A 20,317-nucleotide genomic window follows, 5' to 3' on the forward strand; every position below is an offset into this window, starting at 1 on the left:
AACGCTGGACGTTTTTGAATATACTCAGAAACGTGGAGGTATACAAGCGCCTGAAGAATGTTTTAAGTCTATGGCGTAATGGAGCACGCCATAGACTTAAAACATTCTTATAGAAGGCACACCACTTTTCAAAAAGTTGTCCAAACCAGGAGAAAAGCATATATGTTCTTGGGTGTAATAAATAATATTTTTTTTTAAAATAATTCGCACGGAAATATTCTCCAAAATATCCAAAATTGATCAATTTTCCCATTGTCCTCACCCCGCCATCTGAACGAGCAATAATGGAGCGTTTACACCATCTGTAAAAATTGTCCAGAAAGGAAAATTTGCATTGGAGTAAGAGAGTCAGATACACAGTCTGTCTCTCTTACTCCAATGAAAAATTTTCCGTTCGGGAAATTTTTACCGAAGGTGTAAATGCTCCCTCACAGTAAACTTTTACCTAGTTCCGGCGTCCTCCACCAGAGTTATTATAATTCTCGTAGAAAGAAACCTAACCTCAATACAGTGTTGATTGTTGGTGTGTTGTGTGTTAAAAAATATAAAGTTTTGGAAGAAGTAAAAATTTCATCTCTTTTTTCAAATAGAAAAAACGAATTAATAAAATGAAAGCAATGGCACATCATTACGTGGTAACGGCTCATAAACCAACAGCTGTCAATGCTTGCGTTACAGGTAATTGTGATAATTATTTTAAGTCAATTTCTTTTCTCTATTGTCAATTATTTCCATTCAATTCTCACATACTTCTATAGGTTATGTTTCACTCGTAAACAAATTTGTTTTTCCAAGGACACATCATTTTGTTTCTCTATTTTTATTTAACTATCAATTTATTATTTTTCTTGAAAAAAAAAAATATGATTGAGAAATAAAATACTCGGGTTTTTTTTTATGATTGTACAATTTTCACTGGTGCACAATTTGAATTCAAGAACATTTTTTTTTTCATGGTTTCAGTTCAATGGACTTGTCGACTTTTACTTATTATTTTGTTTGTAAATGAATTCTAATTGTTAATCTAATTGTTGTTTTTTTTATTATTGAATAGGAAAATTGCTTTATTATTTCGATTTTTTCTCGCTCTTGGAAAATTGAAATTATTCAATAATATTTTCGAACTTATATTTTTCTTTATTTGGAATTATTTTGAAGTTCTAAACGTTCAGTTGGAGGAAATTTAATATTAAATTAAATATTTCTTACAATGATTTTGCGTTATTGTCAAAAACAATTTATTTTAAAGTTTTTAAGTGTAAAATTAAAATTTTTAATTTTTATTACAATCGGTAATTTATGAAAATATTTTTAGTAACAAATATTGTTTTTTTTTACAAAAAATAGAAAAAAAATATCATTTTTAAATAGAAAATTGGGATCTGAATTTGTTAATTATTTTCTATTTTATTTAAAACTTTACTAAAAAAATGTTTTAAAAGAAAATAAAGTGATAATAAAAATTTAATTTTATGTAAAATTTTGCATAAATAAATTTTTGAAAATTCTTTTATGTTAAAAAATAGAAAATTGTTTCTGAAATTAATTATTAACTTTATTTGTTAAGGTAATTTTACATCACCCACGGATTTGAATTTAATTCTGGCAAAAAATATGCGTCTCGAGATTTATCTCGTAACGCCCGAAGGATTGAGGCCATTAAAAGAAGTCGGAATATATGGGAAGATTGCAGTTGTCAAATTTTTCAGACCGCCGGTTTGTTGTTTTATTTAAAAATTTAAAAATTATTATTCATTTGAAAATTTTTAATTGAAAAATAATTCAAAATTTTATATCTATTTTTCATTTAAATATTTTGAAATTATTTTTCATTTGAAAATTTGAAATTATATTTCATTTAAAAAAGGACCCTGAAGTTAGCGTCGAAAAAGGGGTTTTTTTTTGTAAAAGTGAGAAAATAAAAAAAATGTTAAGGGTTTTAAAATGAAAAAAAAATTGCGCTAAAAACCCTACAAAAAAAATAGTTTTCGATGCTGAGTGTCGAGTAAATTTAACATTTAGGAGAAAAAAATCATGTTCAAAATTTTTAATTAAAATTCATCAAAAAATTAATTAGTTTTTTAAATTTATACAAAAATTCTTTTAGGGAATTCAATATTATTTTCGAAAAATTACATAAAAATATTTTTAAAAACTAATATTTATAATTAAAATTCTTCAAAAGTTTGATTTTTTTTATATATTTTTTTAAAACTCAATTAGTTTTAAAAGATTTTATCAAATTTAAATTATTTTTCAAAGATTTTACTAAATTTCAATTATTTTTTAAAAGATTTTTTGGGTAGAAAAAAGTCTGTCCTTCCCGTCCTTAAGGGGTTAAAATTTTAATCAAACGGAACCTTATGTCAGCAAGTCCAGGTCTCGGATATTATAACATTTTCGACTTTTTTCGACTATTTTCAAAAAATGCGACTTCTTTCGACTTATTTTCAAAAATTACGACTTTTTCGACTTTTTTTCCAAATATTGCAATAATTTTTAGTATAAAATGAAACTTATTTCGATTTTTATATATAGTGTGAAAAATAACTATAGACAAATCTTCAAAAAATATTGTTTAATAATTTCTCGAATTAAATTTTTGAAATTTACAATTGAAAATATTTTTAATAAATATTGCAATTTTGTCAAATTTAATTGAAAATAATTGATTTTTTTTAAAGTGTTTTATAAAAATTTTTGAAAATCAACTTTTTAAGAATTTTAATTGCAAATTTTGAAAATAATTGAAATTAAATTCCTCGGAAGAATTTAATTTAAAAAAAAAAATTAATATATTTCGAATAAATTCAATTATTTTCTAAAATTTTAATAAATCCTTCGATACAATTCAATTATTTTTATAAATGACAAAATTATTCGCAAGAATTCAATTATTTTTATAAATATAGTAAAATTCTTTGCAGGAATTCAATTATTTTCAAAATATTCTTTAATTGAATTTCTCGGAAGAATTCAAATATTTTCAAATATTTCCATAAAATTCAATTATTATTTCCTAAAATTTAAATAATTTCTTCGAAATAATTCATCTATTTTTATAAATATTAAATACTAAATAAATTTTCAAAATTTACAATAAAAAAAGAGTTTCAATAATTAAAGTTTTGTAAAATTAAATTGAAAATAATTGATTTTTTACAAAGTGTTTGATAAAAATTTTTAAAAATAAACTTTAAAAGAATTTTAATTGTAAATTTGGAAAATAATTGAAATTAAATTCCTCGGAAGAATTTAATTTAAAAAAAAAATTAATATATTTCGAATAAATTCAATTATTTTCTAAAATTTTAATAAATCCTTCGATAAAATTCAATTATTTTTATAAATGACAAAATTATTCGCAAGAATTCAATTATTTTTATAAATATAGTAAAATTCTTTGCAGGAATTCAATTATTTTCAAAATATCTTTAATTGAATTTCTCGGAAGAATTCAAATATTTCCATAAAATTCAATTATTATTTCCTAAAATTTAAATAATTTCTTCAAAATAATTCATCTATTTTTATAAATATTAAATACTAAATAAATTTTCAAAATTTACAATAAAAAAAGAGTTTCAATAATTGAAGTTTTGTAAAATTAAATTGAAAATAATTGATTTTTTTCCAAATGTTTGATAAAAATTTTTGAAAATAAACTTTTAAAGAATTTTAATTGCAAATTTTGAAAATAATTGATTTCTCAAAAATTTCAATGAAAAATCTTCAAGTGTAAATTTAAAAATTGAAAATTAGCTTCAAAAAAATTAAAATATTTTTGGAAAAAATAATTCTTAGAATTTTTTGTATTTTAATTTTTTAAAATTCAATTATTTTCAATATTTTTAAATACAAATTTCTAAAAATTCAAATACATACAAAAAATAATAACATTAAAATTTCTTACAATTAATTTTAACATTTTAACAACATATGACTTTTTTAGATTTATTAAAATTTTGGAGAAATCGCGTTTATATTAATAATTAAAATTCTTTAAAAATTCAATTATTTTTTTAATAGAATTTACCAAATTGCAATGGTTTGGAAATTTTTCAATTCTATATAATTGAAAAACTATTATCTTTCATAAATTATTTTAAAAATATTTTTGAAAAATTAATTTTAAGAATTTCTTTATTATAATTTTTTGAAAATTAATTATTAACTTAAAAAACATGGACAGTTCGAGTCATTATATAACTGAATTTTTGTATTTAAATAATGAATCTGTTTATATTGTGGCCTTAAGGTCACAACATAAAGAGATTTATTTGACAAAAATTAAGGTCCTAAAAACATTCCAAGTTGTATTTAAATAATTGAATTCTCTAAGAACTTTCGGAAAATTATTAAAAATAATTGATTTCAAGAAGAAGTTTGATTAAAAATTGCAGAAAATAATTGAATTTTATAAGAGAATTAAAGTTGTAATTTTTAGAAGTTATTAAATTTCAGAATGTTTTAAATAGAAATTTTAAAAATTTTATTCCTGTATAAAAACAAACAAGAAGTATTTTAATATTTATTTAACGAAATTATTCGAGTTTTAAATAATGAAATTTTGAAATCAGTGAAAGATCAGAAGAATAAAAAATAAAATTTTTCTGACGACACTGAATTAAATAAATGACTTTTTCGACATTTTTTCTATTTTAAATCGACTTTTTTTGCACCTTAAAGTCGATCCGAGGCCAGTATTTATAAATTTTTCTTAATAAAAAACTACTAAAATTTGTGCATATTTACAGGCCCTTGAAAAGTTAATGAGCCCTTTTTTTCAATGTAAAATTTTAAGTGTTAATCGAGAGGAGTCTAAAATAAAAAATAACGATTTTTAGCACGAGAAAAAGGATCTATTGTTCCTGCTGACGACGCGATACAACGCAATGATTTTAGAATGTATCGGAGAAGGTGAAGACATTGAAATAATCACAAAAGCTCACGGTAATGTCGCGGATAGAATTGGTAAAGCTTCAGAAACCGGTATTAAAGCAATAATCGATCCAAAAGCCCGGGTAATTGGTCTGAGACTCTACGATGGTCTTTTTAAAATCATACCATTAGATAAAGATAATCCGGAATTAAAAGCATCATCAATAAGAATGGACGAGCATCAAGTGCAGGATATAAATTTTCTTCATGGTTGTGCGAATCCAACGTTAATTTTGATTCATCAGGATATAAATGGTCGGCATGTGAAGACACACGAAATTTCATTGCGGGACAAGGAATTCGTGAAAATACCCTGGAGACAGGATAATGTTGAACGTGAGGCAATGATGGTAATTCCCGTTCCATCGCCAATTTGCGGGGCTATTATCATTGGACAGGAGAGTATTCTCTATCATGATGGTTCTACTTACGTGGCCGTTGTCCCTCCGATTATAAAGCAGAGCACAATTACCTGTTATGCGAAAATCGATCAACAGGGTTTGCGTTATCTTTTGGGCGATATGGCCGGACATTTGTTTATGTTGTTTCTTGAACAGGAGACAAAGTCCGATGGTACGATGATTGTGAAGGATTTGAAGGTGGAATTGTTGGGGGAGGTGAGCATACCGGAGTGTATTACGTACTTGGATAATGGAGTGATTTTTATTGGAAGTCGTCTGGGGGATTCGCAGCTTATTAAACTTATCACGAAGGCTGATGAGAATGGTTCGTATTGCGTACCGATGGAGTCATTCACGAATCTTGCGCCTATTGTCGATATGGCGGTGGTTGATTTGGAGCGACAGGGACAAGGACAGATGGTGACGTGCTCCGGGGCTTTTAAAGAAGGGTCTTTGCGAATTATCAGAAATGGGATTGGAATACAGGAACACGCGAGTATCGACCTCCCGGGAATTAAAGGAATGTGGGCGCTGAAGGTGAATGGGGGTAATTTCGACAACACGTTGGTTCTCTCCTTTGTGGGGCAAACGCGTATTTTGATGCTGAATGGCGAGGAGGTGGAGGAGACCGATATTCCCGGTTTTGTCGCCGATGAACAAACCTTCCACACCGGGAATATCACCAACGAGGTTATTATACAGATTACGCCGACTTTGGTGAGATTGATATCTAATGAGAATAAACCCGTCATCTCCGAATGGCAACCGAATAACAAGAGGACTATCAGTGTTGTCGCTTGTAACGGAAGTCAGGTACTTTGCGCCACTGGCAATGACCTCTTCTACCTCGAAATCATTTCGAGCGAAATTGTGCCGAAGGGCTTCGTGACCCTGCAACACGAAGTCGCGTGTTTGGATCTCTCCCCGCTGGACGGTAATTCAGAAGCTCAGATCGCCGCGATTGGTCTTTGGACCGACATTTCGGTGCGGATCCTAACACTCCCGAGTCTTGAGGAAATCAACAAGGAACTCTTGGGTGGGGAAATAATTCCCAGATCGATTCTCATGACCTGCTTCGAGGGCAGTACGTACCTCCTCTGTGCACTAGGGGACGGAAGTATGTACTACTTTTCCCTTCACAAGGAAAACGGCATCCTCACCGATCGCAAGAAAGTTACACTCGGCACTCAACCGACAGTTCTCCGAACTTTTAAAAGTCTCTCCACAACCAATGTCTTCGCCTGTTCGGATCGTCCCACAGTCATCTATTCATCGAATCACAAACTCGTGTTCAGCAATGTGAATCTCAAGGAAGTGAATCATATGTGCTCGTTAAATGCCGAATCATATCCGGACAGTTTGGCCCTGGCTACGGACAGTACCGTGACAATTGGAACAATTGATGAAATACAGAAGCTTCATATTCGAACTGTTCCATTGGGCGAGTCGCCGAGGAGAATTGCGTATCAGGAGAGTACGCAGACATTTGGTGTGGTGACAATGAGGGTGGATCTGCAGGAGAGCACGGGAATTAGTGTCGTGAGACCGTCAGCGTCGACACAGGCAACATCGACATCGAGCAGTAGTCATGTCGCGTCGCACAATAAACCCGGATACACTTCCAATGAAATCGGACAGGAGATTGAGGTTCATAATCTTCTTATTATTGATCAGCATACTTTTGAGGTACTTCATGCGCACACACTTATGCCCACGGAATATGCGATGTCACTTATTTCGACGAAACTCGGTGAGGATCCCACATCTTACTTCATTGTTGGAACTGCACTTGTTAATCCCGATGAGACGGAACCTAAAATGGGAAGGTAAGAGTCTTTGTTTCTAAATTTATTTTATTTATTACTATTTAAGTAATTTTTTTGTTTAACTCTTTGTGTCAGTGTTACTTTGGTATAACACCTAGAACTATACTTAAAATTTTACCTTCAATTTTTTCTGTTTCAGACAATAATTCATTTTAAATATTCTATTGAAAAACTGCCATAAAGTTATTACTAGATAATTTATAAATCATTTAATGAAGTATTTTTTTTTTTGAAAAAATGTTAATTTCAATTCTGTTGAAATTAGTTTCAATTTTCAAAATTTTAACGCAATTCTTTGAAAGAAAAAATTCAACTACCTATTTTAATTAACATCAAAATTCATTCCAGAAATTCAATTATTTTGAAAAATTTTTTTTAACATTCTCGTCAACATTTTTATTATCTTTATAAATAGCAAAATTCTTCGCCGATATTCAATTACATTGAAGAGTTAAACAAAAAATTCATCACAAAATTCAATTATTTTCGCAAAAAATAACAATATCCATCAAAAGAATTCAATTATTTTCAAAATATCTAAAAAAAAAAATTGTCAACATTTCAGTTATCTCTTTATAAATGAATAGTAAAATTCCTCGACAAAATTCAATTATTTTCAGGAATATTATTAAAATTCCTCGACAAAATTCAATTATTTTCAGGAATTTTAATAAAATTCTTCGACAAAATTCAATTATTTTCAGGAATTTTAACAAAATTCTTCGACAAAATTCAAATATTTTCAGGAATTTTAACAAAATTCTTCGACAAAATTCAAATATTTTCAGGAATTTTAATAAAATCCATTGCAAAATTCAATTATTTTCAGGAATTTTAATAAATTTCTTCGAAAAAATTCAATTATTTTCAGGAATTTTAATAAAATTCTTCGAAAAAATTCAATTATTTTCAGGAATTTTAATAAATTTCTTCGAAAAAATTCAATTATTTTCAGGAATTTTAATAAAATTCTTCGAAAAAATTCAATTATTTTCAGGAATTTTAATAAAATTCTTCGACAAAATTCAATTATTTTCAGGAATTTTAACAAAATTCTTCGACAAAATTCAATTATTTTCAGGAATTTTAATAAAATTCTTCAAAAAAAATTCAATTATTTTCAAAAATTTAATAAAATTCATTGCAAAATTTCAATTATTTTCAAAAAATTTGTCTTAATTCATTGATTTGTCTGTATCTATTATTTTAATAAAATTTCCCAAAAGAATTAAATTATTTAAAAACAATGTTGACAAAATTCTACACAAATATTCAATTATTTTCTAGAATGCTAATTTTTCTGCAATTCAATTATAAAAAATAGAATTTGCATGAATTTTTCGAAAAAAATTAATTGTCTAAAACTTTTTATAAAATTCTTCGCAATAATTCAATTATTTTCATAAATAATAAAACTCATTACAGAATTTCAATTATTTTTAATACAATTTTAATCGAATTCCACGAAAAAATGTAATTATTCTTAAAAATGTTATTAAAATTCATCAAAAGAATTCAATTCTATTTAAAAATTTGTTGATAAAATTCTTTATGAGAATTCATTTTAAGAAATATTCAGTTATTTAATAAACTATCTATGTTTGTATTTAAATAATTGAATTCTCGTAGAATTTTCTAATAAATATTGATTTAAAAATTAATTTTAGTTAAATTTTTAGATAACAATAATTGAATTTTGTAAAGGTTTCAAAATAAAATCTTTAAAAAGATTTTCAAATAAAAATAATTGAATTCTTGTGATGAATATTATTATTAATTAAAAGTATGAAAAATTCAGATGAATTTTTCATACTTTTAATGAAAATATCCATGGAACTAATTTTTTCAAAAAGCTTGATCGAAATTTTATAAAATAATTCAAAATTTCCAAAAATTTATATTAATTAAAGAAATTGGTTTTTAAAAATTTTAGAATATTGAAATTCTTGAAAATAATCGAGAAAAGTTCGCTACATTAATTTTGAAAGGAATTTTTTTCATTAAGTATAATTGCCATGTTTTATAGTAATTCAAAATTTCCTAAAATTCTACAGAAAATAATTAAATTTTTTTAAAAATTTTATTGAAATTTAAAAAAAAATCGATGGACGATCAACATAATTTCTATTAATATTTCATTTTCATTTTATTTAAAGACAAATTGAATTTTTAAAATTATTTAGAAAATAATTGCATTTTTAAAAAATATTCTATTAAAATTCATAAAAAAGATAAAAAAATTAAAAAATTAAAAATAATTAAAAATTTTTAAAATAATGGAAATCACTTAAAATTCTACAGAAAATGATTGAATTTTGAAGAGAATTTTTATTTTATTTATTTATTTAGTATATAAACGGGCTTTTATTACCCTTTCGTACAATGTACTGAACAATGTGAATCTCTTGTGGTTTTATTGAAATTCTTGAAAATAATAATCCAAGGTCGTTTAATAGATTAATTTACAAAAATATCTATAGTTATTTTTCGAGAATATATAAAAATTTTTAAAATAATTGAAATTTGCTCAAATTTTATTTTTTTTTTTTTTAATAATTGAAATTCTGAATTTTTTTTAAAGAATTTTATTGACACTTTTAAAAATAATCAAAGAAAATGCGCCGCAAATAATTAATTAATTATAATTTTATATATCTGACTTAAAGTTCATATCAAATAAACATTTTTTTAAAAAAATTAAAAAATGTAAATAATATTTAAAGAAATGAAGGTTTCTTCGACAACTCATGACACGAAGTGTTAAATATTGAAAATATTAAAAATATCTACAAATTAAACTATGAATTATTATTTATTTTTTTATAAATTTAATATTTATAATTTTTTTGATCGTAATTTAAAAAAATGATTTCCCAACAGGATTTTATTGTATCAATGGTGTGAGGGTAAATTGAATCAGGTCGCTGAGAAGGAAATCAAAGGCGCTTGCTATTCACTTGTTGAATTTAATGGCAAACTATTGGCGAGCATTAATAGTACCGTGAGATTATTCGAGTGGACAGCCGAGAAGGAATTGAGACTCGAATGCAGTCATTTCAATAATATTATCGCACTATTTTTAAAAACAAAAAGCGATTTTGTCCTCGTTGGCGATCTCATGAGATCTCTCACACTCCTTCAATATAAAACAATGGAGGGTAGCTTCGAAGAAATTGCTCGTGACTACAATCCAAATTGGATGACTGCCGTTGAAATTCTCGACGATGATACTTTCCTTGGAGCTGAAAATTGTTTCAATCTATTTGTCTGCCAAAAGGACAGGTGTGTATCATTTTCTTCATATTTTATAATAATTAAAGTCGACCTAGTGATAAAATCATTTGCAATTTAATTTTATTACTTACAAGAATCTTTAACTGAAATTCTTCTTTAAATCGATTATCTATATTAATTTTTAATAATTTTCGAAAAAGTTCTTTGACAATTTACAAATTCATTTCTTTACAATATTCGATTTTACGAAATTTCAATTATTCGTAAATTCTTCAATTAAATAAATATTAGAAAATAAAAACTTAATAATATTTAAAAAATTCAATTAAACTTTTTCAAAAAAATTAATTTCAAAATTAAATTATTTTTAAAAATTCACGCTATATTGTTTTTAATATTTAATTATTATCTAAAATTTGAACTGAAACCCATTTTGAAATCAATTTTTATTAGAAACTTCTACTAGAATTCAATTATGAAAATAATAAATAAATAATTTATTGAATAATTGAATGTTTCTTAAAATCCAATTCACATAAAGAATCGTTATCAACAAATTTTCAAATAATTGAATTCTATCAACGAATTTTTAACTCGGAGTTATCGCTATCTTCATGTTTTATAATAATTTAAATTTCTAAAAAAATTTAAAAAATAAAATAAAATTATTTACATAAATTTTAATAAAATCCTTCGCAAGAATTCAATTATTTTTATAAGTAATACAATTTTTTACATCAATTCAATTATTTTTAAAAAAAATGTAATAATAAATAAATAAGAATGTAATATAACATTTTTTGCAAGAATTCAATTACATTTCACAAATAATGGAATTTTTCGCTGAAATTCAAATGTTTTCAAAATTTACTATTTTAATAAATTTTCTCGAAAGAATTCAATTATTTAAAAAAATATTTATAAAATTCGTTGTTAGAATTCAATTATTTTCATAAATAATAAAATTCTTCACCGGATTTCAATTATTTAAAAGAAATGTAATCAAATTTGTTGCAAGAATTTAATTGTTTTCCTAAATAATAAAATTCTTTACAGGATTTCAATTATTTAAAAAATAATTATCAAATTCGTTGCAAGAATTTAATTGTTTTCCTAAATAATAAAATTCCTCACAGAATTTCAATTCTTTATAAAAAATTTAATAAAAGTTCGTTGCAAGAATTCAATTATTTTCCTAAATAATAAAATTCTTCTCAGTGTTTAAATTATTTTTAATAAAATTTTATGTAAATTCTTCGAAAAATGTAATTAATTTCAAAAATGTTATTAAAAAGTTCTTCGAAAGAAATAAATGAAAATTATTTTTAATTTTTTAATTGAAATTTGATCTGCAATTTATTTTTAAAACAATTTTTATTAGAAAATTCTACGAGAATTCAATTATTTAAATAAAAAAATGAAAAAATTATGGAATAAACGAATTGTTTTTCAAAAATTAATTCTCATAATAAGTATTTTATCAACAAATTTTTGAATAATTGAATTTTTTCGACGAATTTTAATGAAATGTTTTGAAGAATATAATTACATTTTTTAAGGAATTCAATTAAAATTGTATTTAAAATAATTGAAATTCTGCGATGAGTTCTATTATTTATGAAAATAATTGAATTTCTAAAAAGAATTTCTCGATTATTTTCAAGAATTTCAATAATATTCTAAAAAATTTTGAAATCCATTTTCCTTTTAATAGAAAATTTAGAAGATTTGTATTATTTTTAAAAAATTTCGATCAAACTTTTTGAAAAAAATTAGTTCCATGGGAATTTTAATTGAAAGTGTGAAAAATTCAGATTTTCAAAGATTTAAAATTGAAACCATTACAAAATTCAATTATTTCTAAAAATTGCAATTATTAGTAACTTCTTCAAAATTTAATTATTATTTAAAACTTTAACTTTGCATTTAAATATACAAAAATAAATAATTTATTGAATAATTGAATGTTTCTTAAAATTGAATTCTCATAAAGAATTTTTATCAACAAATTTTTAAATAATTGAATTGTTTTGACGAATTAGGAATTATAATAAAATTTATAAGAATTTTTTCAAGAAATTCGATTAAAATTGTATTAAAAATAATTGAAATTCTGCAATGAGTTTTATTATATTTATGAAAATAATTGAATTTCTAAAAAGAATTTTATTATTTACAAAAATAATTTAATCCCCTTAAAAATTTAATTATTTATGAAAATAATTGAATGATTAGGAAGAAATTCATAAAAAAATTTTCTAAATAATGAAATTCCTGTGAAATTTTTATTATTTTTTGAAAATAATTAAAAGTTTGTGTATAGAATTAAAAATTTTTTTTTAAAATAATTGAATTCGTTTAGAAAATTTTATGAAAATAGTAGATATTGAATATTATTGAATTGAGGAAAATTTTTTCAAAATAATTGAATTTCGGAGAAGAATTTAATTATTTATCAAAATAATTGAAATTTTGACAAGAATTTAAAAAAATTTTTGAACATAATTTAATTTTTGTGAAGAATTTTATTACTTTTGAAAATAATTGAATTTCTGCAATCATTTGTATAATTTCTCTAAAATTCTCCAAATTATATCGTACAATTTATGAACTTTTTGTCTTTTCTCAATCAAATTACGAACTTCACGGAAATATTTTCAAAAAACGGACTTTTACGGGATTTACGGATCTAAATTAGAGCCTTGTTCATTTTTAATCTACGAGAATTCAATTTATTTAAATACAAAATTAATTAATTTATTGAATAATTAAATGTTTCTTAAAATTGTATTCTCACAAAAAATTTTATCAACAAATTTTAAAGAAGAATTCAATTGAATTCTTCCGTCGAATTTTAATAAAATTTTTAAGAATAATAACATTTTTTGAGGAATTTGATTAAAATTATATTAAAAATAATGTAAATTCTGCGATTAATTTTATCATTTATGAAAATAATTGAATATTTATTTTAAAATAGACAAACAATCGGTTACTTCAATGAAATAAATTTTTCTTTCAGTGTATTGTTTACTTCTTAATTTAAAGAAGAAATAACTTGTAATTCTCTTGTCTTTAATGCAAATTTTTTTATTTTAGTGCCGCCACGTCCGAGGAGGAGAGACAGCAAATGCAAGAAGTTGGACAATTTCATCTTGGAGATATGGTGAATGTTTTTCGACATGGTTCCCTCGTTATGCAACATTTAGGTGAATCGAGTACACCAACGCAGGGTTGCGTTCTCTTTGGAACAATAAGCGGTGCCATTGGCCTCGTCACTCAAATTCCCGCTGGTTTCTATGAATTTCTACGCAATATGGAGGATCGTTTGACGTCTGTCATTAAAAGCGTCGGTAAAATTGAGCACAGCTTCTGGCGTAGCTTCAATACCGATTTAAAAATTGAGCAATGCGAAGGATTTATAGACGGTGATTTAGTGGAAAGCTTCCTTGATCTCAATCACGATAAAATGTCCGAAGTCGCTCTTGGATTAATGGTAATAAAACTATGAAAATTACAAATTTAAACTTAAAATTAAGACTTAATATTAAAACAAAAAATTAAAACCTGGAAAAGTCAGGGAATTTTCACTGAAATCCTGGAAAATTGTTATTTTCTAAAGTTTATTCTTGAAATCTAATTTTACATAAATTTTTTTTAAATTTAATTAGATTAATTTTAAAATTAAATTTTTGTTGCAACCCTGTTAATTAATTAAATTAACTGAAAAGAATATTACAAACTTGATTTAAAAATTAATTCGATATAAATTTTCAAAAAAGAAAAAAATCTCTAAAATTGTAATTTTCTTTTTGCAGATTGACGACGGCAGTGGAATGAAAAAAGAAGCGACAGTTGATGACTTGGTTAAAATTGTGGAAGACCTGACAAGGATACACTAAATAAGCGAATAATAAAAAGTGTTTCGTGATTTGGACATTTTTTTTTTATTTCAGTGCAAAACAGATGCAATTTTGATAATGCATCATTCTAAGCTCTTTCAGAATTTAGAACTCATTTGTAAAAAAAAAAAAAGAAAAAACGCGGTATTACAAATAAAATTTCATCGCGAGTTCCAGTTTCATGAAAGTAGTGATCGATTATTAATAATATAAAAAATTATTATTATTATTAAGCGAAAATAATTAGCGTAGAAAGTGAAAAGAAAAATATTTCTGTATTTAATACACCCACGTAAACGGTGTTTATTTCGTTTTATTTTTTTTTTGTTTATATAGTATTCTTTTTCTTAGACAGAGAGAGAGAGAGACAGAGAGAAAGAGAGAAGAAGAATGTTTGTGTGTGAGAGAGAGATATATGTACAGGTTTGTAAATTATACATTTTTAAAAAGAAAATCATAAAATTTCATTTCCTTTTTATTAAAAAAAAAATGTTAATTACAGGCTTCACAGTCTGTCCCCTATTTCCCTAAAAATCCCCTTTTTTTAATTTTGGCCCCTAAATGCATCCTATTTTCAAAATTTCCCCTATTTTTTTCGTCGCAGGAAATCAATTATTCTCAATAATTTTTAAGTAATTCTGCAAAAGAATTCAATTATCTTGATAACCAACAAAATTCTCCCCATAAAATAAATTATTTTAAGGAATTTTAATGAAATTCTTTTCCAAAATTCAATTATTTTCATAAATATCAAAATTCTTCTCAAGAATTCAATTATTGTCAAAAATTTTAATTAAATTCTTGGCGAAATTTCAATTATTTAAAAAAAAATTTAATAAAATACTTTGCACTAATTCAATTATATTTATAAATTTTAATGAATATCTTGTCAAGAATTCAATTATTTTTATAAATAGCAAAATTTTTCGCCAAAAATTCAATTATTTTCAAAAATGTTAATAAAAGTCTTTGCAACATTTCAATTATTGTTAAAAGTTTTTCGCAATTCAATGTTTTTAAATATTTAGTATTTTTATAAAATTTATTAACAGATTTAATTAGAGAAAAAACTTGTTGACACAATTCTACGAAAAGATTGAATTATTTTCATAAATAATAAAATTTAATTTACAAATTCAATTATTTTCGTCGAAGAATTTCAAATATTTTTAATACAATTTTAAATAAATTTCTTGAAAAATGCAATTATTATTAAAAAATTTATTAAAAATTGAGAAAAGAATTCAATTTTAAGAAACATTCAATTATTCAGTAAAACAATAAAATTTGTTGTAATAATTTAAATATTTTCATAAATAACATTTAATTCGTCGCAGAAAATTAATTATTTTCAAAAACTTTTAAGTAATTTTGCAAAAGAATTCAATTAACTTGATAAATAACAAAATCGCATAAATTCTTAAATAAATCGCATAAAATCAATTATTCTAAGGAATTTTAAAAAAAATTCTTTTCCAAAATTCAATTATTTTGATAAATATCAAAATTCATCACAAGAATTCAATTCTTTTGAAAAGTAATGAAATACTTTGCAACAATTAAATTATTTTCAAAATTTTTTAAAAATTCTCGTCAAGAATTAAATCATCTTTATAAATAGATAGAGAAATTCTTCTCAAGAATTAAATTATTGTCAAAAAATTTTTTTTTAAATTCTTCTCAAGAAGTCAATTATTCTCCAAAATTTTAATAAAATTCTTCTCATGAATTCAATTGTTTTCAAAAATTATTATTTAAATTCTTCTCAGGAATTCAATTATTTTTAAAAAATTGAATAAAATTATTCAAAAAGTTTTCAACTATTTTCAAAAATTGTTATAAAATTCTTCAAACAGTTTTCAATTATTTTCAAAAATTTTTATAAAATTCTTTAATATAATAATTTTTATTAAAATTTTAATTAAATTCCTTAAAAGAAATTAAATATTTTCAAAAGTTGTTAATATAATTCTTCGCGTAAAAATTAAATTTGAAGAAACATTCAATATTATTTATTTTTGTATTTAAAATTATCTTTATTTAACGAATTTTTATGGTCCCCTAAAAGTCCCCGATTTTTTAATTTTCAGTTCCCTATTTCCCCTAAAATACTTTTTAGGGGCACTGTGAAGCCTGTTTAAAAAAAAATTTTTTATTTTTTTTAAGTTTTAAATTTTGACTATTTCTTGGGATTTGTTTTTTGTGAGATTTTTCGATTTTTGGAAAATCCATTTTCGAAGTTCTTCAATTCCTTGGCCGGTGACACTGCTTGTTTCGATGATGGTGATATTTTGTGGGGTTTCACGTTGAAGGCGCGTCATGTGAAGAACAAGGAGGGCTTCGTTGCGCATTTGCCGATAGGAAAGATCCATTTTTGATAAAACTAATGCAAATGATGCTTTTGATAGTTTTGGATTTACTAATAATGAATAGAGTAAAATTCCAACTGCGCTTATTTGACAGAGATTACTTGCGTCCATTACGTAAATGATTTTATGCACCTGAAACAAATTAAAAATTTTAATTTTAATTTTTGATTTTAAATAAATAAAGAAATATTATTCTTCATAGAATTCAATATTTAAGTGAACTTTAGTTATTAAATTTTTACTTTGAACAGCAGATATTGAAAGAAGCTAATATATTTTTTTTTAAGACAGTCTTTAACAAAATTTGTTTAGTTTTTATTTATATTATTTGTTAGCTAATTTATTTATTACAATAATAGAAATAAAATACCCCTTCCAAATAATATTTCCATAAGGGAGCCATGTGACCGCCAATTTCTCTGATAATTATTCCAGATTGTTGTTGTCCTGGTTCTTTTTTGACGAGAAATAAATTCATTCCATTCGTGGCAATTGTTTGTGTTGCGTCATCGACAATATCGCCTTGAAGTCGTTTCATTAATAATGTTTTTCCAGACTTTACTGGACCCAAACATAAACACATTTTTTTTAAATACTTCCGTTTTTTTTCTCTCGCAACGCAATGAGAGAAAGCTACTTGTATACACAGAATACGAGTAAACAACTTTTCGTAGATGCTTAGCAACCGAATATTTTTATAAATAGAACTATTTGGGTAATTTTTTTTAGATTTCAACTACTAAAAGCTACTAATTCTGTTCTTTTTTTTTTAGAATTTCCACTACTTTCAATTCGCTAACACTAGAAATAAAAAAAACTATTCTCAAAAATTATAATCAAATTCGTTTATTATTTTCAAAAAATATTCATAATTCATTTTCAATATTCTAGTATTTTCATCAAATTTCACAAAAGAATTCAATTATTTAAAAAAAAATTGATAAAATTCATCCAAAATTCAATTATTTTTTCATAAATAATAAAAAAAAATTCTTTGCAAAATTCAATTATTTTCATAAATAACAATATTCATCACAAGAATTAAATTATTTTTGAGAGTAATAAATTTTGTTCTTGGAAATTCATTTATTTTAAAAAGTTCTAATAAAATCGTTCGTTGGAATTCAATTGTTGTTAAAAATTTTAATTGAATTCTTTATAAAATTTAATTATTTTTAAAAACTATTCGCAATTCAATGATTTTCAATATATCTTCTATTTTCATAAAATTTTTCGAACAGACTTCAATTATTTAAAATTTTTTTGTAAAAATCTTCGTAAAAATTCCATTTTAATTTTTTAAAAAAATTGTTGATAAAATTCTAAGCAAGAATTCAATTATTTTCATAAATAATAAAACTCATCAAAGAATTTCTATTAGTTTTAATACTATTTTAAATTAATTAATCAAAAAATTCAATTATTTTCAAAAGTAACAAAATTTTTCACAGGAATTTAATTATTTTTAAACATTTTAATAAAATGTTTCCCATTAATTCAATAATTTTCATAAATATAATAAAATTCATCTCAGGAATTCAATTATTTTTGAAAAATTTAATAAAATTCTTTGTAACTATTCAATTATTTTCATAATTAATAACATTCATCGCAAGATTTCAATTATTATTTTTAATACAATTTTACTAGATACAATACAATTTTTATACAATTTATACAATTATATACAATTTTTAATACAATTTTGATCAAAAAATGTAGTTATTCTTAAAAACTTAATTTCAATTCTTCCAAAAAATTCTATTATTTTAAAAAATATGTTTTTTTTTAATTCTTTGGAAGAATTCATTTACAAAAATATTAGATTTTTTCACATGAAGATATCGAGCACTCCGAGTCTTCGACTCGGAGTGATCGCTATCTTTATGTTTTACAATAATTTAAATTTCTATAAAATTTTTCAAAAAAAAAAAAAATAAATAAAATTATTTACAAAAATTTTAATGTAAAATCCTTCGCAAGAATTCAATTATTTTTATAAGTAATACAATTTTTCACATAAATTCAATTATTTTTAAAAAAAATGTAATAATAAATAAATAAGAATGTAATAAAACATTTTTTGCAAGAATTAAATTACATTTCACAAATAATGGAATTTTTTGCTGAAATTCAAATGTTTTCAAAATTTACTATTTTAATAAAATTTCTCAAAAGAATTCAATTATTTAAAAAAAAATTTAATAAAATTCGTTGCAAGAATTTAATTATTTTCCTAAATAATAAAATTCTTCACAGGATTTCAATTATTTAAAAAAAAAATATAATAAAATTCTTTGTGCAAGAATTCAATTGTTTTCCTAAATAATAATATTCCTCACAGAATTTAAATGATTTTTAATAAATGTAATAAAAGCATGTTGCAAGAATTCAATTATTTTCCTAAATAATAAAATTCTTCTCAGGATTTAAATTATTTTTAATACAATTTTAGGTAAATTCTCCGAAAAATGTAATTAATTTCAAAAATTTTATTATTGTTTTTTATTATTGTATTTTTTATTCTTTTTATTGGAGTAATCTCCAATAGTTGTAGAGAGGAAGACGTTCAAAGTGAAATTGCAAAATGAGTGATCACGAATCCTACAATTCATCTGCAGATGAAAAAACTCGAGAAATAAGAAGGTTGAAAAAAGAATTAAAAATTCTAAAACAGCAGAATGCTGCAATGAAGAGTGAAGATACTTCGAACGATGAAGATGACGCCGACAAAAGCAGAAAAATCAAAAAGAAGACGTCTCCAATAAAAATAAGTATAATATAATAAATTTTAGGTAAATTCTCCGAAAAATGTAATTAATTTCAAAAATTTTATTATTGTTTTTTATTATTGTATTTTTTATTCTTTTTATTGGAGTAATCTCCAATAGTTGTAGAGAGGAAGACGTTCAAAGTGAAATTGCAAAATGAGTGATCACGAATCCTACAATTCATCTGCAGATGAAAAAACTCGAGAAATAAGAAGGTTGAAAAAAGAATTAAAAATTCTAAAACAGCAGAATGCTGCAATGAAGAGTGAAGATACTTCGAACGATGAAGATGACGCCGACAAAAGCAGAAAAATCAAAAAGAAGACGTCTCCAATAAAAATAAGTATAATATAATAAATTTTAGGTAAATTCTCCGAAAAATGTAATTAATTTCAAAAATTTTATTATTGTTTTTTATTATTGTATTTTTTATTCTTTTTATTGGAGTAATCTCCAATAGTTGTAGAGAGGAAGACGTTCAAAGTGAAATTGCAAAATGAGTGATCACGAATCCTACAATTCATCTGCAGATGAAAAAACTCGAGAAATAAGAAGGTTGAAAAAAGAATTAAAAATTCTAAAACAGCAGAGTGCTGCAATGAAGAGGGAAGATACTTCGAACGATGAAGATGACGCCGACAAAAGCAGAAAAATCAAAAAGAAGACGTCTCCAATAACAAAAAAAAAATGGGAATTAATTGAAAAATTAAAAAAATACCGAGCGGAAAAGAAAGACGTCTTCAACGAAGTAAAAATTATCAGCGCGAAAATCACTAAATTAAGAAAAGAAGTAGATACCCTCTACATAGAAAAACATAATCTTTGGGAAAGGGGGACTTACTTGAAAAAAAAATTTTTTAATATGGAAAATGA

The 20,317-nt window shown here is 23.9% G+C and overlaps 2 protein-coding genes across 2 annotated transcripts; one reads left to right on the top strand and one right to left on the bottom strand.

The window, feature by feature from the left end:
- Nucleotides 1-487: 487 nt before the first annotated feature.
- LOC122502584 (DNA damage-binding protein 1) lies at nucleotides 488-14,670 on the top strand. The gene is made up of 6 exons (XM_043612723.1): nucleotides 488-678; nucleotides 1,568-1,716; nucleotides 4,848-7,168; nucleotides 10,049-10,450; nucleotides 13,502-13,898; nucleotides 14,221-14,670. The coding sequence occupies exons 1-6, from the start codon at nucleotides 609-611 to the stop codon at nucleotides 14,302-14,304; spliced, it is 3,423 nt and encodes a 1,140-aa protein (XP_043468658.1). The 5' UTR covers nucleotides 488-608; the 3' UTR covers nucleotides 14,305-14,670.
- Nucleotides 14,671-16,413: 1,743 nt separating this feature from the next.
- LOC122502640 (ADP-ribosylation factor-like protein 16) lies at nucleotides 16,414-17,460 on the bottom strand. Its single transcript, XM_043612792.1, has 2 exons — nucleotides 17,044-17,460; nucleotides 16,414-16,805 (listed from the first exon to the last, which is right to left on the bottom strand). Exons 1-2 carry the CDS (start codon nucleotides 17,254-17,256, stop codon nucleotides 16,473-16,475), a joined length of 546 nt encoding a protein of 181 aa, XP_043468727.1. The 5' UTR covers nucleotides 17,257-17,460; the 3' UTR covers nucleotides 16,414-16,472.
- Between the last annotated feature and the right edge of the window lie 2,857 nt (nucleotides 17,461-20,317).

This window comes from Leptopilina heterotoma, unplaced genomic scaffold (genome assembly GCF_015476425.1).
Source record: "Leptopilina heterotoma isolate Lh14 unplaced genomic scaffold, ASM1547642v1 Lhet_235, whole genome shotgun sequence".
Lineage (NCBI taxonomy): Eukaryota > Metazoa > Arthropoda > Insecta > Hymenoptera > Figitidae > Leptopilina > Leptopilina heterotoma.